This window comes from Chelonia mydas, chromosome 2, assembly GCF_015237465.2.
Source record: "Chelonia mydas isolate rCheMyd1 chromosome 2, rCheMyd1.pri.v2, whole genome shotgun sequence".
Taxonomy (NCBI): Eukaryota; Metazoa; Chordata; order Testudines; family Cheloniidae; genus Chelonia; species Chelonia mydas.
The window spans coordinates 221,230,336-221,250,960 of NC_057850.1; the positions used below are offsets into that span (position 1 = coordinate 221,230,336).

General features: G+C 38.4%; 1 protein-coding gene across 1 annotated transcript in view; it reads right to left on the bottom strand.

Annotated features, from left to right (window-relative positions):
- The window catches only part of ITGA8 (integrin subunit alpha 8), a 175,106-nt gene that overhangs the window by 45,095 nt on the left and 109,386 nt on the right, over positions 1-20,625 (bottom strand). Inside the window, exons 23-25 of the mRNA XM_037890767.2 lie at positions 16,015-16,095; positions 8,015-8,120; positions 5,965-6,123 (exon numbers count right to left, since the gene is read on the bottom strand). Coding sequence (XP_037746695.2) covers positions 5,965-6,123; positions 8,015-8,120; positions 16,015-16,095 — 346 coding nt within the window. The remainder of the gene's footprint in view (positions 1-5,964; positions 6,124-8,014; positions 8,121-16,014; positions 16,096-20,625) is intronic.

A 20,625-nucleotide genomic window follows, 5' to 3' on the forward strand; every position in this document is an offset into this window, starting at 1 on the left:
CAAGGGTGGATAGGTCATGAATAAAGCTTGTTGGAAAATTTTTGATGAAGCGATTTTTTGTCTAAAAATACCAAATTTTCAAAACCAAACTGTTTTCTGGAATGTGACAGTTTCAATGACATTTTAGTCAGGATGTTTTTTTACCCCCAGCACCCATGCTCAAAGACAAAATACACTAAATAGATTACAAGGCTAATATATACAAATAAGTAATGTTGTATATGTTCTATACAGGGTTAAAAGTTTGTGGAGGTTTCAGCTCTCCTTATTCCAAAGTATTACAACCCACACTCTCACATGTTTAAGAAATGTATCCCTACAATTCTCAAACATCTCCAGCAGTTCCCTCTTCACATCAGGAAACAATTCAAAATTACCCTCCTGTAGCAAGATTCTCTCCAGAGTGAAAAGTCTTCTGGCTTTTTTGCAGCACCAGTCAACCACAGCCTATCCTCTATGGGGAGATACCTGGGCGGCAACTCCAGCTCCAAAAGCTGGCTAAACCCTGATTCGGTGCATCCATATTGCAGCCTCAGTTTGTATGGCAGAACCACCTGGGAACGATAGATGTGGAAGTAGCTCCTGTTCTACCTCGGGAGTTGAATCTCTCCAGTGGCCCACGGGGCCAGGTTAGTACAAGGAGATAAAATTGTATTCTCCTGGAGTCGAGAGAGGGGGGTGAGTTTGGCCCTTTGTTTCTAAAACTTTTCATGCACTTGCTCCTATCTCATGGACCATACCTTTCTCTAAGCCATTTGATGGTCCCTACATTTGTCTAGTTTTGGCCTTCTTGGCCCCTCCACACGCCTCCTTCTCTGGTAGGTATGCTGGTAGGTAGGCATGAAACGGAAAGGTCGAAAGTATTTTAGGCTGGAAATTTCAAAGGAGCCTACGGGAATTAGGTGTCCAAATCCCATTAACTCCAGTGGAAGTTAGACATCTAAGTTAAGCATAAAATGCCCTTCGGTCAAGTCTCAGCCTTAGTCAACATACAATCTGTCCTGGAAATTGAAGCTTTTCCCCCACCAGCATCTGTTCCTGTTTGCTGTAAGTAGTAACATATGATGATAGTATTTATTTAACACTATTTATTTGAAACAAAGCAGTTATCATTCTGTTTATGATGCTTTTGTAAAGTTAAAATATAGAAAGGCTATTTTAAATTTGTGGTATAATATCTGAGCATCTAAACCCTTATTTAGTCTTGTTACTCATTTTGATGCTTCCATTGCCATGATCAAATTCCACACAAAACAGAGATATGACATCACAACCCTCATTACCAGCCAGTCTCATTTACGTAACAGATGTAGCCATTATCAAAATAAGATAGTAATGAGGAAAAGAAAATAGGAAGGTGAAAAAAACAGTAATTTTCTGTTTATGTTAAAAAATAACAATAAAAAATGTCACTACAGTCTGAAGCATGCTTTTGCCTATGAACTCCTCTCAATCCTGACTATAACGCTCCCAGTGCAGCTTCTTAAATCAAATTTATAATTGAGAAGTCTTCTTGAACACAGCGGCTGTGTGGGAAGAAAGATATAGTATTTCTCTTTGTATGTCAGCTGCCTGCTCTCACCAGTGGTTTTTGAGCTGTTGAACTTCAGAGGAAAATGTAGCATTTCTCCCTTATCCTGATCTCTAGAACTGGGTAAAAAATTTTGTCTGAAACTTTTGGGGATGGGGACGGGGGAGGAAAGGGGTGAAAAGTGCAGATTCAGCAACACCAAAACATTTTGCAAATTCATTTTGGTTTCACTGAATAGTTCATGTTGACAAAAAGCCAATCAGCCAAGAAGAAAATATTCAGAAAAAGAAACACTTCGTTTCAACATTTTCAAAACAAACGGTTTGGTTTTTCTGTTCGAAATAACTTCCTTCAAATAAAAACAGTTTAAAATGCTCTAAATTGAACCAAAATATTTAGTTCAAACCAAATCTGAAATGTTTGGGTTGAACAAATCTTTTGATTTTTTGGAATTCTTAGCAAGCCTAAAAATTTGTTGTTAGTACAACTTTACTCATCACTTTCAAGAGTAGCCTGTTTAAGCTGCTTCTGGAATACACAGCAGCACTAGCCAGACTGAAGCTGAAATGTACCAGTGAAAAAGTAGTCCTTGTCTACACTGAGGATTTCAGCCCCCAGTGGCCTGCTATCAATGTAGCTGCCCTTGTGTAGGGCATAGATTGGACTCTGAAATCCCGGTTTATACAGATCTATAATAGGTTTTGCATGTGGACCTCTGTTTTTCCCACAAGATCTTTAACAACTTACTCTCTACTGGCTACACACAAGAAGTGTTTACTCCAAGAAGTGTCTGGAATCAGTAATGTTTAATAAATTAGCTATCTTGTTTCTCATGGCATAATATGTAGAACTGGAGTGTTCTGCTAAATCTTCTGACTTTAAACCAAACCCAGCTCCTATTGGGGGATCTGCCATAACAAATGTGGATCTTAAAATACACACTTCTTGAGAATGACAGATCAATGCTTTTGTGAAATGGTTGCTACTAGGCCTTTACATCCATAGGTTTATCCCAAACTCCAAGATCTGCATAGCTGCTATGAATAGAGAATCAGATCCATAGGAAGGAAAATAATTTGGATGCATCACATTAATTAACAATAATGCAGAACAGAAAACCAGTTGGTCCTTTTTTTTTTGTGCCAGTGTCATTGAAATAATTTGAGAAACATTTCATTGTAAAAATGACTAACGAGACAAGTGAAAGGTTATACTGATAAGTGCGTCATACTGCTGACAAAGCAAAAGCTTCCACAAAGTTATAAAATAATAATATACTGTATGAATCCTTTCATCAGGCATTCATACCTAGTATCTCCCATTAGTGTGTTACATTCCATTCAGCACTGCACTCAGCAATTAAATTTTATAGCACAGTCAGAAACAATAGATATTTGTTGAAATATTAAAAACCATGAGCACTTAAAAGCAGGTATAAAAACAGACTCCTAATGTGACTACATGGAGATAGAGTTTATCATTTTAGGTAATGTGTGAATTCACATACTATACAATTTAAAGTACATGAATATACAATGTAAAAAAAATCTCCATGCATGCCAGCTAAAAACAAACCATTAGAGTTGAAATATAAATAACAAAGCAGGCAATTTGTTAAAAAATGCCAAGCAACTGTGGTGTAGTTAATAGTAGTGAAAACAATCACTAGGGTCTGATAAGAAAATAGTGTATTTAAAAGCAAATGGACCAAATTCTAAGGTTTTTAACTCAGGGAAATTTGAGCTGTCTTCTGTGGGAGTATGGGTGAAGACTTAATGCCAGATTATTATGGTTGACTGCTGGGTATGAGTGCAAGATGTGTCTGTGTGTGCAAGAAGCCTTCCTCAGGGGCCATTTGTGCCCCAGTACCGGGGCTGGTTAGTATTAGTATTTCACTAGTGTCTAGGAATCCCTGCCCTAAGACCCCATTGTGCTAGGTGCTGTACAAAGACTGAATAGAAAGGATGATGCCTGCCCCAAAATGCTTACAATCTAAACCCCCAGTTCTTTTGCTCACCTGAGCACAAGAACTTCATGGGACTAGCAATGTTGGCCACGCCAAAGGAGCCTGGGAAGGAGGTGGAGTAATAGATTCCCTCCATCTCCACCAGCCATAGAGGGAAAATGTTCTAGAGCCCTTTAAAAGGGGGTGGCGGTAGCTGCCCAGTTGTCACTCTTTGCCTGTCCATCAGGCAGCTCTGGGATGTTGGTGCCTGGCACCTTAAAGGCACCTTTCAGTGAGGACCTCAGGTTTTATCTCAGAGTTGCTCCCTGTACTTATAATACACCAATAATTCTGAATGAAATTGGCAAGTATTATGAGATGTATTGCAGGTTATTTATTTATACTGTCCCAATAATTGCTAACTGCAGTAAAGTCATACCTGATATGATGTGTATTAAACAAGATTTCTAAGAAAAGCATGTCCATAAACTATTTCATACACAAAAACTAAATATTAAGTCTAAGAAATGGACAGAAAGCTTCTTCAAATTACTCGAAGATTTTGAGCAACCTTACTAAGGAAATAAATGTTATAACAAGTATAGTACAATACAGAATACTTATTCTGTAGATTTTTATTTCGGGAACTCAGTTGGTTTTTTCAAATTTTATGCAGTAGTGATGTGCAACTTTGAGTCTTTGTTCTGCCAAATGATTCCAGCATTTGCAAGTAGAAGGGGAAGAATAAAAGATGGGAGAATTTTCATTTCTAGGGAAGAAACATTTGATCATCTTGTACAATATCAGTGATCTTATTTACGTGATGTTAAAACATAGCCCTTCTATAGCACCTTCCATTGGAGGATATCAAAACACTTTACTAAGCATAAAGAGAAATTTGTTAAGCCTCACAGCACTCCTCAGTGGGTATTATCCCTATTTTTCAGATAACATGACTGAGGCACACACTTGTCTTTTGACCATCAACATCAGGAAGAATATAGACAAGAATTCTCAGTCAACTGCTGACCAGCATCCGGGGCACCATAGTCCCAAAATCAGAGTGTAGTTTTTGATTACAAACAAATATGAACTTGCTGTTCAACAACTGCAGGAAACTAAAAGTGTCCATGATATAATCTTATCAATGTGACAAAAATGTCTTGAACTATGAGTGCACCCCATAGCTGACAATGTACCTGGATAGCCAGGTAAGTTTACCAGAATTACAAGAAAACTCTATGGTAGCACGTTTCATGTACAGATGGAATGAAATCCTACTCATTTGTTATTTAGCAGAACAAAAAGGCTAGGTGGAAATTGCCGGTAGGATAGTTCATGTATATTTTTTAAAAAGCTGGCAGTAAGAACGTGTGTGCCAGGCACAATTCTCTGAGCATTTTGCCTGACTGTTTTCTGACTTTCTGATTTACCCTTTATCTGCTTTTTCTCTTTTTAGATTGTAAACTCTTTGGGGACAGGCACTAGATCTTGCTACTGTACATTTCTGCATGACTAGTCAATTTGAGTTTCTATTGTAATATAAATTCCAATGAAGCCAATATAAGTATAATCAGAGTCAGACTCTAGTCTCTACAAAGTAGTCTTATTTCTATGTCTGCAATCAATAATAATCCGAATTAATTTAGAGAAGGAAAGTGTGCAACTAGTAATCTTGACTAGTAGCTGATCATTTAATTTGATGCAGTTATGCTGAGTTAATCATGCATACACTTTTTAGCATTAGATTAGGATGCAGCAAAAATGCCAAAGTCTTCTCAAACCAAAGAAAAATTGTATGATGATGATAGAGTCTTCAGTCCAAAAACTAAAAAGTGATAGGGAGCTAATATTTTTCCATTGTTAACATTTCCATAAACTTGTGAAACTATGAACTTGAACCACACAAGTCAGACTACTTGCATGTTATGAGATTCACCCAGAGTTTTGTCAGAAAGTGCAATGTGCATTAGATAAACAAACCAGTTTTATGTTGTATTAACCAGCTGTATGTAGAGATAAGCCAAACTGAGGCACCTTGATATATGTGAGCATCTGCAAGTATCTCCCAAATACTGAGCTCTTGGGAGCTGGCATTTGCAAACTAATGGCACAAGAATTTACAGGGTCTCACGAGAGCTGCAAAATCCTGCATTGTCTATTTACAGCTGTAATAAAATTGCCCCTTAAAAACAGAGAGAGCAAAGTTCCCGTTTGTAAAATCATCTTGTGTCTAATTCTTGGGGCTGCAACCTTGCAACTGAAACCAGAGTCCCTTGATAAAAAATAGGATAGAGATTTAACACACATCACAGTACAAAGCTTGTCAGGTTCTGCACATTCTAAATAGCGACATTTTCCAAGTTAGGAAAATTATCTGGGTGCCATTGTGAACAGCTGAATGAAACCTTCAGCTCAGTGTGGCGTGGCAGTTCAAAAAAGCAAACAAAATGTAGACAAGGCTAAAAAACAGTAGCAAATATCCTACCTTTATTTGCAATACATTGATAGCAGAGCTTGTTTGACATTGCAATGGTCCACGTGTCTGAATATGAAGAACGTAAAGAAGAGACTCCTCTCGACTGGATGCAGGCCATCCAACATGGAGTAATGTTTCATTGATGGCACTCGGTCCAATATTATACAGCTGTCAAATAAATAACAAAACCCATCAATGTACAACTTTCCAAGGCCAGGAACAACAACATCATCTATTTAGACCTTACAACACTTTTCAGCCAGAGATCTCAATGAGCCTTACAAAAGAGGTAAACATCATTATTCTCATTTTATAGGTGGGGAACCTGAAGCACAGAGAGGTGAAGTGACTTGCTCAGGGTCAGCCAGAAGGACATTAGCAGAGGTGGGAATAACACACAGGTTTCCTAGGTCCTGGTCAATATTCAGTGCTTAGTGGCTTTCTCACCTGTATTTTTACCTCTGAAGCTAAGGTCTGCAATTGCCTACGAAGTGGGGATGAGAAAATAAAGTGCTAAATTCTGTCCTCATTTACAACAACGGAGTTACTGGAAATATATAGCTGTTGCATCAGTGTCAGAACCTAACCCCCTTTGAGGGAGCAGCAGTAGCTGTTTCATAGTGAAGGCTCAATCTACTTCCTCATTATTAAAACCCCAGTTTTCAAACCTCTTCAAGCCAGCTTTCCCCAAAATCTTCCTGAAATCTAAGAGGTCACAGCACATCCCAGAAAAGAGTTTTTCTGGGAAGTTTGGCAAAAAAAGAAATCAGAAAAGAAATGATGCGCCGAGAACCTTCTAATTTTTTTTTTTCACTTGAGCACATACTTTCACAAATGTGTGAGGGCAATTTTAAGTTTGGGTAGCTGGCGTAAATTGGGTCTGGTGTAAGAGTGGAATAGGCTGGATGCTTTGCTGTTCATTCTGAGACATTTTAAAAGTTTTTTTTGTGAAGAAGGTGCACTGTTGGTTTCTGGGCTTTAACTGGAACCCAGTGACACACATTTTCAACCTTACTTCTTTTTCAGTGAAGTTTTTTATTTGTGACTAAACCATAGGGGATTCCTTATTAAATGGGACTACAAATGTGCTGAAAGTTACGTACATGTTTCAGTGCACTGCTGCATCAGAGCCCAAGTGGGGTAACATGAAGATCCTTATTACAAGTTGTAGAAACACGTTAAGCTGTAAAATTATAACATAACACTTTATTTTGTTCATAGGTTGGTATCTCTGATTAATTTAACTTCAGTATTTGGCTTGCAAATTTTAACCATATAATTTTGTTTAAGTTTAGTGGTTCCTTCTTTGTTTCAAATTGCCTATCCTTTCCTGACTACTGGTCTGTGAATTGTAACCGTAAGCAAAGCACTTTGTTTCACCCCCTTGCAGAAGGTCACCTATCAAATTCAAAACACGGTCTGTATTCAGCCTAGTTCATTAAAAGTACTTGTTTTGAACATGAACCCCTTTTCTTTTAAATCAGCATATCTCCAGAAGAAAAAACACATGATGGAAAGATGTACGCTTCAAAATATTAATACACAAAGCCTCCTTGTGTATACTTGTGAAGTTTTTTGTTGTTCTTTTGGAAGCTACACATCTTTCACTTGGAGAGCAGAGAACATGTTGTTGCATTTAAGTTGCTGTGATTTTTGGAGTTACTTATATTTTAAAGGCAACATATTTTATCATTTTCATAGTTCTCATACGGCCTGCTCAAAAACCCATTGAAATCAATGGAAAAACTCAGCGTTCACTTTAATGTGCTTTGGATCTGGTCCACAGCTTCCTGGTTAGTATTTAGTAAACATCAAAAGTGTTTAGGATTCCTTAATGACCAGGGACTAAATCCTGCCCTGGCATAAACTGGTGCCTCTCTCACTAAACCACAGAAGTTGTGCCTGGTTACTCCAGGACTGAATTTGGACGAACGTCTAGAATAACAATATTTGCATTAAGACTTGTATCCAGCTCCAGATGATGACAATGACCAAACTCCAAATGAACTCAATGGAGCAGAATCAGACCTATAAGAAGCTAAATGCTTTCAAATTATACCTCATATATGTGTTCTACTAAAGGGCCGACATCCTCTTCTTTGGTGGGCTCATCTTTAGGCTCCCAGTTGTGAAGTGGCAAAACAATTTGTGGAGGATGAGACACACTGCAATATATAAAAAGGTTTAATATTTCACTTGCAGATTCATCTGCTATGCAGATATACTACCTTTAACAAAGGTAAGACTACTTTATCCAGTTGAAACTACAAATAAATTTTAGATAGGCCGAATGGTCACTAGAATTATGCTAGGTGAATTGGACAACACTTCCAAAAAGTGCAATAGACTCTTTAATGAGCACTAATGGTCAGTATCTCAGCCTTACATCTCATCTGAAGGATGGCACCCTCCAGCCACATGTTGCCCCCAACCATTAGAGGACTGATTCTCTGTTGACTTGGAGGAAATCTGTCTAGGTATTTATACCTCACTCTGCTCTCTGAAGGCATCACTCAATGCTATAAACTCAGGTTAGTGCTCTACACAAAAACTTCAGGTTTTTCTTCTCATCCTCATCCAGAGTTTCCAGAGTCTAGAACCTTACATTCTACTTCCTTTTTAAAGCCAATTTTATCTATCTTAGGTACTTATTTGGCCTCCCTTCTTGTAGTATCAGAGTGCCTCACAATCTTCAATGTATTTATCCTTGCAACACCCTTGTGAGGTAAGGAAGTACTATTATTCCCATTTTAAGATGTGCAACTTGCCTAGGGTCACAGAAAGTCTGTTGTGCAGCAAAGAATTGTACCCAGTGTGCCTCAGCCCTGGCTAGTGTCCTAAACACTGGATCATCTTCCTTTTTTTGGTTCAAAAACAGTAACATTCATCGCAATTATCCAAAATGTTAGAGCATCATACGATCAGTAAACAAGGGTTAAGAGAAAAGGACATAGTACATAATGAAACTAAGCACCTGGATCAGATGCTTTTCTACCTTCTTTGCATCTCCATCCCAAAGTAAATTAAAACTTCACAACTTTCTTCTAGCCTCCTATTTAATTCTCCTCCTTACCATCTCAGAAAAGGCTGCGTAGTGTTAATTCTTTTAAAATTCCTATCTAAATCACAAATACTATTTCCTGCAGCACCTGCAAGTTCCTTGGAGGCCTCCCATCCAGTCACTAACTTTAACCCAGTTTAGCCTATGAGATTTTAAACTGTCACAGCCCAAGATTCTCTTCTCGCCCATTACGTGAGTTCTGACCAGTACATCCTGCAACGGACATCCGACAATACTGTCTGCAACAGAAGTAGGTTTGTGTTAAAATAATAAATAATCAAATTAAATATTACCCCTTCATTGCAGCAGTTAACATTGATTGCAGTTTTGCTGTAAAACCCACTTGGTACTAATTTTAAGATTATGCAGCTTTAAGGAGGGGTGTCATGTTTAAATGTGTTCTCTCTCAGAGCTGGAAATTCATGTTTGGGCCAACAGCATGTTGTAAAAAATTTAAATCACAAATGAATTATTCATTCTAGGTTAATGTTTGATTAAACATATAACATAACAATCATGGCCTTCTAACCACTGATCTTAAAAATAGCTTTCTCTTGAATCTCAACACAGAATGCAGAACCATAGGAGCAGGTTGTTCCTAGAAGAACCAATATTTTTGTTGCAATTGCTGACATTTTAAAATGTCTTTGGAAGAAAAAAAGGTTTCTGTTTCCAGTTCTAATGTCATGCACAATCACTGAAATATCTGACAGAAATTTTGCTGCAGAATATAGCAGAAAATAAAGGAATATTGGATAAGAAGAAGTGGAGAGCATCTGGAGTAGTTTGGAAACACAGGGAAAGAACAGCTAACACTGTGACTTCACAATGTTAAGGCAAGCCTGTACTATATTGGTAATTCTGGATATTCCCTTGGGCTGTAAAAAGGCCATCAACTCACAAAAGCAAGGATACCAGAAGCCACATTCATAAACTAAAGCCAAATAAGACACATAAAATTAATATATATTTTTAAAAAGTAAGAGAATTTTAGATTAGGTGCTTGGCTCTAATCTGTTAAATTTCACAAATTGCTTTCCTTCCAGTAGTAGTCTCTGTTTTAATGCTTCTTTGGAGATTAGGAAACAAAGCCCTGACACGTCACTTTAAGGAACCACTAAAATATTGCAAAACACTGGCTGTGCTATAAATAAAAAAGAGAAGGCTTTAAAAACCTGTGTTTCCTATTCAATTCCTCATGCAGTTTTCTTCTCATCAATAGAAACAATTTAAAAAATATAAATTTGGACATTCAGTTACAATTATTTTAAAATAAAAGAATACAGGGGCGTGTAAAGTTTATTTTAATAGATTTTACCATGGATGCTTGGGATAGCTGCTATTTTTATAATAAATGAAGTAAATCAGGTTAATTTGAAGGGTATTTATCTCTACATTTTGATTAATTTTATTTTGTATTTAATTTAGAAATCTGAATGTTTGAATAACGTATTGTCTAAGGACTCCTACTAAACTGTTAGGAGTAGGAGATGGGGGAATCAGACCCACAGAAACACTAATAAAATAAAATAGGTAAAGTCTTTTGAAAGGCAATTTGCCCAAAATGTACAATAAGAATTTGGATTTGACCTATGACCTCAATCATCAGGACAATTTGGTCACTCTTATTTCACCATTCTTTGGATGTTTCTCTTAGGTAATATTTCATATTTTATGGAAAAATGCTTTTCATATCACCATATTTAATTTAAAATGTTGATTTACACAGTCCTGTCTACTACAAAATACTGAATTTTAAAAGAAAAATTGGTATGAGACTGAATATTTAAATGAAAGTCACCAAATTTACTCTATACTGCTGTCACTTTATTTCTGTAACACTTTCTTATGACAATGAAAGAAATCACGTATTTTACTTTTTATTAAAGCTATAGAAGTCACACACAATTGTGTACCAACCATCACCGGGTAAGCTGGCCCTGAAAGGGGTTCGGTTCAGCCTCACTTGTGGCAGGCTTAGCCCACCTGCTCAGGTGAAATGAATGACACCAGGGTCCACATGACAGGGAGTAGTTTGGAACTGGACCACGCCTTCTGGGGAATGTAAAAGCAACCTGGAGTTCAACAAGGCTGAATTCAGAGAGTCTCTCCTTAGTTCCCAGGCAGAGAGCCAGGCTTCAGGGAGCAGAAGCCAGCTAAGAAGGTTTGGGGAGGGAGCTGCTGGGAAGAGGGCAGGTGAGAACTCTCCAGAGCTTCCAGGCAGAAGGCCTGGGAGGGAGACCTGCACAGAGACCTGGATGAACAGCTCTAGCTCTGGGCTGATAAAGGGCTTTAAACCCGGAAGAGAGACTATTAGCAAAGGCAAACTGGGACAGCAGCAGGGTCTGAAGCTATACCAGGCAAGCTGTGCTACACATACACTTATTGCCTGCATAATAAACCAGTAAAGGAAGGGTACATTTCAAATCAAACCAGGTATAGTAATATTTCAATTTTCCTTATACTTTCAAAATGCATTTTTCTTTCTCAAAAAGAACCAATTTGCCTTTTCACAGCCCTAGCCTGTTAGTAAAGGTACCATTTTATACATACAAAGAGAAGTCTGAATAAAAATGATAATCTGAGTACTTGTCTTGGGGGAGAAAAGTGCAATTTTGCATAATGAGTTTCTGCCAGGAGTTTATAAACCATTTTTTGTTAGTTGGGGTGGTACTCCTCCTCCAAAAAGAAAAAAAAAATCCAGCTGTTAAGATATACACTGGTTGCTATTCAGAGCTGTAGTTCAAAGTAAGTTTGGTTGTTTCTTGTTTTGTAAACTAATGGAATTTCACAGGATTATTTAACCATTGCATTTATTCAAATGAATAAATGAACTATGAATAGGCAAGGTCTCATAGGACCATAAATAACTGATTGATGAGAATGTGATATGCTTTCAAGTGAAAGGAAAGGCATGTAATGTGCTGGCTTTTATTTTTGGTGATATGCCACCTAGGTTGTGGTTTGCCACAAGTTACTAATGACATGCTACAACAGAAGTACCATTGTATGAAATGCCTATCACTTCACCACCAAGTATTCCACATGCCATGAAATGCTACAAACACCTCTTACATTTTGTATCATTAAATTCCTTTTTGTTCTGTTCCTTTACACATTCTATTCCAAAACCAGTTAAAGGATATCATATCTATCCCTGGTGAAATAACATTCATAGCTCAGCGGGTAATCTTTGCAATGACTGCAGAACCCACAGCACTGAAAGGATACCTCAAACACACATGATGTCTCTTGTGTATCAGATTTTACATTTGCCCCTGATTTCAATGGAAGATACGTAAAAACGTATACACACAAATAGCTGCCAGTTGTTTAGCTATCTAATGAGTCTCAAAACCACAAGTTATTCTTATTAAATATAGTAATTAGTATGTTCACTAGACCATGTTTCAAAAACTAAAACCACTAGAATGGAAACTTTCAGCATAACACTGCATGATAAATCCAGGCAGTTGTCTTCCAAATAATGCCCTTCAAATTTTACAGATCTCTGTAGCCAAGGCTGCGTGTGGGTGTGGTTTCCACATATGTAACTTTAACCAATGAGGGTAAGTCTACACTTCGAGGTGGAGTTGCACTTTCCACAACACTAGGTATATTTTCGGGGAGCTAGCCCCTTCTGTTGCTGCAGCTACACTCTATTTTTGGCACATGAGCTTGAGCAGAGCTAGCATGGGAATCTCCTCATGCTGGACTTCACGCCACTGGCTCAAAGTGCAGACATACCCTGAGAAACATTTACAGACCACTGTGGATGTGCAGTAATCTAATCCTTGTTAAGAAACTTCTGCCTGCAGCAAGTCTTCCCATACTAACTGACTCCCTTCCTATGGTGTTCTCTGCCAGAGGCTTGGCTACAAGCAAGTGGAAATCACATGAATAGTCACTGAAACATGGATATCTTAAAGAAAAAAAATGACAAACAGCATTACTAAACTCCAACAGGAAGCATGACAAGGGATGGTTCAAAAATTCTTCATTTGTTTAAATAAATTCTTTGACGAAGATATTTTCCCTACCTCAGATGTGGCAGAATGACTCACATATATATTTAGTAAATAATATGATGCATTTTGTCAAACTTCCTTAATAAAATATTCAATTATTTCTCTCCCCACTCCCCCAGGTCCCTGAGAGCTGGGGTGGTTAGCTTCTCTGAGGTTCAGTTCCTTAATTAGCAAAATCTCTCTGGCAAAGACCTTGTGATGTTTCTTCACACATCTACCATATTATGGCAAATACCAAAAGCAAAGGGACAAGCCCACAAAGTAGAGAGTGTGCTGACTACAAGTCCTTATATGAAACAATTCTCATGTCTGTTACACACCCTACTTTTCAGCACCCTGGGCAGCAACCCAGGTCACCTGTCCCTAAGGCCTATTTTGGGGTACATTCTCTAATATTTGATGTTGGTTTTCCAAATGCCCAGGCCCAGCTGTTTATCTGTTTACATAGATTTTCATCAAAAGACATGCATATTGCAGTGTAGAAAAAGCATTACAGTAGAGACAAGTAAGAGCCCACAGAAGAGTAATCTGTGGATGCACCCAGCATGTTAGAGTCATCACTGAAAAACAGGAGGCACTTTAATAGGGAAGATCCCTGCCCTCAAAATAGCAACATTTTCAACCAGCTCTGTTGCCAGTTTATATCTTTATTTTATCCCTGGTTCGGCTAAGCACTTCAGCACATGCTCAGTCCCACTTGCTTCCTTGGCTGCCACTGAACCAGCACCAGCGCCTCCAGAGCATCAGGCCCCAAAGGCCATGCTGTACCCACATGGCCCTTCTCCACCAGGTCCAGCATATTTCTGGAGGCACAGATGCCTCTATGAGCACAAGCACTCACCATCACCAGCTGCAGCAGGGGTGGGAAGAATGTCTGCAGAATCTGCAGCCCCGTGATTTTAGGGCTATGATTACTGAACATTTCACCTGAATTGGTTCACTCATTCTCTCTAACCTCTTACTGTTCGTTGACATCATCACCTACTCTTGACAACCCCCCCCCCACATACACACAGAGTGCACCTTGCTTTCTTCTCCTTACTGCATCCTCAATCTCCACTTTCTCTTCCCTCTATGTAGTCTTCCCAATCATCCTTTGTTTCAGTCTCTATAAATCCTCTCCCATAACACCACCTTGCCAAAAATATCACCTCTTTCTCTCTAACTCCCTTCCTCTTTATCTATCCCAGAAAATGACTATCTGACTATCCCCGAAAATGATGCAAACTCACTTTAATCTTGAACATTCTTAAAACAAACACTGCTTTACAAAAAAATAACCCTTAACAGAAGACCACATGTTCTTTGGATTGCCCCTCATGTTACTTTGAATAACCCCCTTTCTTTTAGTCTTCTTTGTGCTGTTAGCTGGGAAGCACTTAGATTGTTGATAAATTACATAGTCAATTGCCTAACCACACTTTGGTTAGGTATGAAATACATTCAGGAGACCAAATAACCAATGTCAGTCAGGTTTATTGCTAAAATTCAATAGTAGTGCAGAAAGAAAAGTTCAATATGATACCAGTTTCTGGGAAGCAGTCTCATGCAGTGTTGTTAAATTCACCTTACACAGAATGTTTGCTCCCAAAGATACACATTTCAGCTAGGAGTATTTATGGGATGATTTTATAAGTTATAAGACTTTTTACATGTTACTAAAATCCAACCCATCAGTTCATCTCTGTTCCATAAATTGTTGTTCTGTACCTTTCCTTATCTTTGTTTTGGATACTAGCATGTGTGTGAAGGTACCTCCCTAGCTTGTTCCAGGGTAAAAGGTTAACAAATTTTGCCTTAGACAAGTTTGTTATTTTCTAATGCCAAAGATTACTTCAGTTTAGCAAAGTCTTATGGGATACTTAGCATCAGTGAACAGGATTATAAAACCATAGTTTGCAGTGCCTTCCACCAACACAAGTTGGTCCAATAAAAGATATTACTCACTTGCCTTGTCTCTCTCAGAATTATACAAGACAAAGGCCAATTCAGGCAATATAAGTATTAGAAATTATATGTTATATTGATATTGTGTGCTTAATGCATATTAATATATGTGGTATCAATAATACATATTGATAATGTGATTTATATAATTTTAAGACCAGCATATATTGGTCAGAGAGATACTAGTGTAAAGGGCTACAGAAAACTCTGAGATAGATCATCTTAAATTGTTGTTCTTTGGAGCAGGGACCATGTCTTCTCTATGATCTGGGAGGTACCTGGGATGCTTTAGGGTGCTAGACATATAAACAGTAATAGAGTACTTGCATTTTATGTATTGGGTCTAGTTTAGATATCAGCAACAGCATACAACTGTCCAAGCAATAATTAACCTTGTCCATGCTAAATCATTAACACTGTTCAGGACCAAAGTGGAAAGCTCTCTAGATTAACTGTTTTGAACAGGGCTTCTTGCTTCTTGCCTTTTTCAGTTTCCAAATATTTGAGGATATAAAAATGTAGTAATTACCAGTCTGAATCACACCAAAGGCCCCATCTAGCCCACTATCCCACAGCTGGTTCAGAGGAAAATGTAAGAACCCTGCAGTAGGCAGAAGTGTGTTAATCTCCTCCCCCACCCACACACACACATAAGTTTCATCCTGATAGTTTATTTATATCCTGAAACAAAAGGTTTAATAACCCTTCCAAATTTCTTGTTGTCATTTATTATGATAATTCCAGACTCCAGAACTGAACCTGCAGTTTTTATGTGCGTACACAATTGAATATATGAAGACAATAGGGCTCGGTGTGGGCACAGAGCCCATTTCCTCCACATGACAGGACCTAAAGCCCCCATCCTGCAATGCTTGTGTGTGTGGTATTCCCCTGAAATCAGGGAGAGTTCTGCACTTAAAAGACCTTGCAGGATTGGGCTATAAATAATATACAGTCATATAAAGATTCATTGAAAAAATGTACATTGGTTGCAAGTATGAATTGAAATACTGAAGTGCTTACCCTATGATCTGTACTTGAGCCACAGCACTGATGTTGATTTGCAGGTTAACCACATTGCTGGTGCGATTAACCTTATTAGAACTAGAATAGATTTGCACACAGGTTAGTTAGGTTTCAAGTACAAAATTAGAAAAACAATCATTTAATACTAACTCTGACACTTCAGAATTCAATTTAATGCCAGTGTCCACCATTAACTAATGAGAACAGGCTAGTATTGGAAATGTTATATCACTGACTTTAGAACCTAGAAAAATTAATAATCATTATATGCAAGCATGCAAACACATGGATATAAATATATTAATGTATAGTATATGTACTCTCTCTCTCTCTCTCTCTCTCTCTCTATGGGGTGTATTTCAAAGAACCTGCTATGACTCAACAAAAAATTAATTTGTTTCTGTTGAGCATTGTAGGCAATTCTTATTTCATTTCCTACTATATACAGCAGGACCTCAATTTTATGAACTGTCTTATGAATGAACACTTATATGAATCATTTTTCTGCCGCCCAAGTCATCTTCCTGCAGCCGAACGTGACTTCAATCCTTTCGCCCACATTCAAGCTGACGTGCAGGTTTGAACATACGGAGAGATTTGGCGGTAAAGAAAAGATGGAATTATTTCAAAGAAAAATCAGGCATGCTGTATTCTTTTATTACCATTTGTTATGTACACTGTCACCAAATGATTAATAAATTATCGTATGCACCACACCTATTGTAAGTAGATGTTCAATTTTATGAAATTTTTGATCATATGAACTCCTCAGTCCCCAATTAGTTAATAAAATAGGTGTTCTACTGTAACAATTGATCTCATCCCATGTTTTAGTAATGCAATGAAATCAGGCTTCTTTTAGAAAATCTTGTGATCTGGTTATGACACAAAAGAACAATTACTTAGAGAATTTGTTTGGCTGGGTTATATGTAAACTGTCTGGTCTGATTTTGCATCTGTCTGTGTAGGGAAATCCCAGTAAAATCAAGAATAGTTTTGTGCATGAAAACACGGCAAGGCTAACTAACAATCTGTCCTCTGTTACTGTTTGGCTTTTAAGGCTCTCCAAACTTGTGAGTATGAAGAATGATAAGATTAAATGAAATCCCTCAGGGAAAAACTATCATTGAAATGAACTACATTTTTCCTCAGTCTTTCTATCCCAGATCTCACCCAGCAATAAAAATGAAGCCCCAGATTGAAGGCCCGATTCTCTCACTTTTCTATAAACAAATATTTAGGCCTTATCATCCTACAAACCCTCCCTAGTGCATGTAGTCCTTTTCACTTTAATATGACTGATCATAAGATTGGGGACTATCCATGTGAGGAAGGATTTGTGGGATCAAGACCATATACATATGCAATATAAATATTTAGAGATTTTTAAACTCATTTTCATCGTGAGACTAATGTTAGTGAGGTTTTGAGCATTTCCAAGCAAGCCTAGAGGGCCCCTTTCCACCGGAGTTTGAGCCTCTATTGCTGTCATAGTTTACTGTTATCACATCTGGGTAGCATCAGTTAAATGGAAACATTTTGAACAGGCCAGAATTCTAATTGCCTAACTACTGAGAAGTAATAGGGCAATTCTGTTTTGATCCAGAGCTTCTGGGTCCAAATTGCTAAATTAGAGGCAACTTTAATTTGTTTGTAAACTGGTGCATTTCAAAATATCAGTTTAGTTTTTGATTTAGTCCTGTCATTTCCTTGCAGCCATGGAAAGCAGCTTGGGGACTGTAGTTAAAGTTAAAATTTTAAATTTCCTTGTCAATACAAAGGTGATTATAACATTAATTTGTTATGATAAAATGCACTCCAATTCCCACAAGGGCAGTAATTTCCATACAGTTCACATGCTCCGACTACACAGCATCAGTTTATGGCCCAATATTTGGGTCACTGATATGTTTTCTTTGAGGTTCATGATATTTTCTCATTATGCTAGTATTTTAAATAAAGAAGTCTATATACTGATATGCACTGCACACCTCTCTGTACAGATATCTAAGGAAACTATCTGTGCCTAACAGAATTCATATTAAAAAAGGAACTACATTTGACAGACAATACTAGTTCCCTGGCCTCTTCCCATAAGCAAAGCTTCCCTTGTTGTTTTCCGTGAGCTACCGTTACCCATTTGGTATGTAGAAATATTTATTTTTTGCATATTATTTTGGAGCAAATTAATGATTGGTTTCCTATGGAAAAACTACTCATGCTGAAACATGTATCCAAGCCAAACAAGTTTTATGCTTACTCTTCTTTTCCTGTTAGGTCATTTACTTTTGCTTCACTATGGTTTCCTGTTTCCTTGTTTTTTTTATGATTGTTTTATCCTTTCATTAAGGAAGTAGAAATACTACTTAAAATTTAGAATGCGCATAAGCTTGACTGCTGCTGTGGAAGGAACACACAAAGTAGTCTCTAAGTAAAGCAAGGTGCACTTACACTACAGCAAGAGGACAAAATAATGATTTTTTTTTAGACAGAGTGGGGGGAGCTGTGCAGCATTTTAATCTAAATGTTTGGAAACAGAACTTTTCCACCTAATATTTCTAAACAGTTTCTCCTCCTGTAACTGAATGCATCGCACCCGTTAATGGAATATAAATTGTCTAGATTCCCTAAGAATTTGGATTTGTTTGGAATAGAGGTTTTCAGGTTTTAAGCATCAGAACCTCTATCTAATCTAGCCATATGAAGAGGGAGGATGGTCAGAACCTTCCACCTCATATGAGAACCCATGTTTTTCACTGATGTTAGGGTTCCATGAGCCATGGGTAGGCATCGTATTTTTAAATTTAAATATAGTCATCACCTCTCACCTGACTGACATATATACTGAAACTAAATTTCCATTTGGCTCACATATCAAATGGTTCTACAAATTCCCAGGTACCTTTCACTGTATGCACATGGCATGCACCTTTCTTTTTCCTTCGTTCCCCTTCCCTGAGTAGTCAGTGTGATTCACCTCTGGGTTCTACACTGGTCTCGGCCAGGATAATGCAAAGGTCAGTGCCCTAGTGAAGCCAAGTCTGATGGGTGGAAGGGACGAACGTTATCATGGGGCATATGCCCATGATGTCTCCTCTGCTAGGCAGCTTACAGCCAACTGGTGCAACTAATTCTATGAGGTGTTGAATGAATAGGACTATGACCAAGGCTGTCAGGTGATGCACTGATCTAGCACATTTCCTGGGCATTCTCCACCAGTGGGGCAACCAGGAAGCATCACCCTCAAGTTAAAATTGCCCCTGTCCCCAGGCAGGATCACTGAGGGAGGGCTGGAGCATGAGACACCTCTCTATGTTCTCTGGAGAAAATCAAGCCCTGCATGTGCCTTTCTGCCTTTTCCCTGTTAGGTGTTTATCTCTGAGTCCTTCCTGCTGTGAGGAACATTTTGAAATGATGATTTAAACAATATCTGTGTTATTTATTGTAGTGAACATGATCAAGACACTCATTAAAGGCCAGAGACTGGCAATTAAATCAACGAGGGTAGAGCAAGGAGACTCCTCAGGGAGAACTCTGGCTGGTGATTTGATGAGCACAGATGCAGTAGGACAGTGTTTCCCAAACTTTGGATGCCGCTTGTTCAGGGAAAGCCCCGGTGGGCCGGGCCGGTTTGCTTACCTGCAGCATCCGCAGGTTCGGCTGATCGCGGCTCCCACTGGCCGCGGTTCGCCTCTGCAGTCCAATGGGGGCTGCAGGAAGCGGCGGCCGGTATGTCCCTTGGCCCACGCTGCTTCTCCGGGCGCCGCTTGCCGCAGCCCCCATTGGCCTGCAGCGGCGAACCATGGCCAGTGGGAGCTGCGACCGGCCGAACCTGCAGACGCGGCAGGTAAACAAACCGGCCCAGCCCGCCAGGAGCTTTCCCTGAACAAGCGGTGTCCCAAGTTTGGGAAACACTGCAGTAGGAGATCTGCCAGCCTTTGAAAAACTGTACTGTATGTGCTTCTGCCACTGCTCCTAAATCAACTCTATTTCCATCCTGGGGGGCAGGGAAGGATGGGATGGCATGTTGTGGCCTGAAGCACTGCCCAGCAGAGGGACATTTATTATTAGCAATTCAGCCACATCATTGTGGCTACAGCTAGTAGAAAAACTTTGACTTCTCTTCCCCGCTCCCCCAAAAATTTCATGTGGTTCAAGTTAGACCCTGTTTTCTTTTTTGCCAATTTTTTAAAATTGTAACTTTTCTCCTAACTCTTATCAAAATGGTTATTGAGAGAGCTGGTCAGAGACTGGAATTTCTGTTACATGGGACATTCCAAAGTTCTGAAAAATTCTCATTCCAAATTGGAACAAAAATCTGAAATCTCAAAATTTCCTGCAAATCAAAAATTATGACTTTTGTTTTATTTGGGAGCACTGAATCATTTTGTTTTGAATGTTATATTATGTTAAAATATTAAAAACAACACATATAATATTTAAAAAATGAATGTAAGTCTAACCTAAATAAATCAAAATGGTAGTCTAAGCTAGATGTTTTTACTTTATCAGAATGTTTTGACATTATCTAAATGAAGTGAGAAAGCTGAAACGAATAATTTTGACTTTCCCCCTTAAATTTAATCAAGATTTACATGTTTCTGCAAA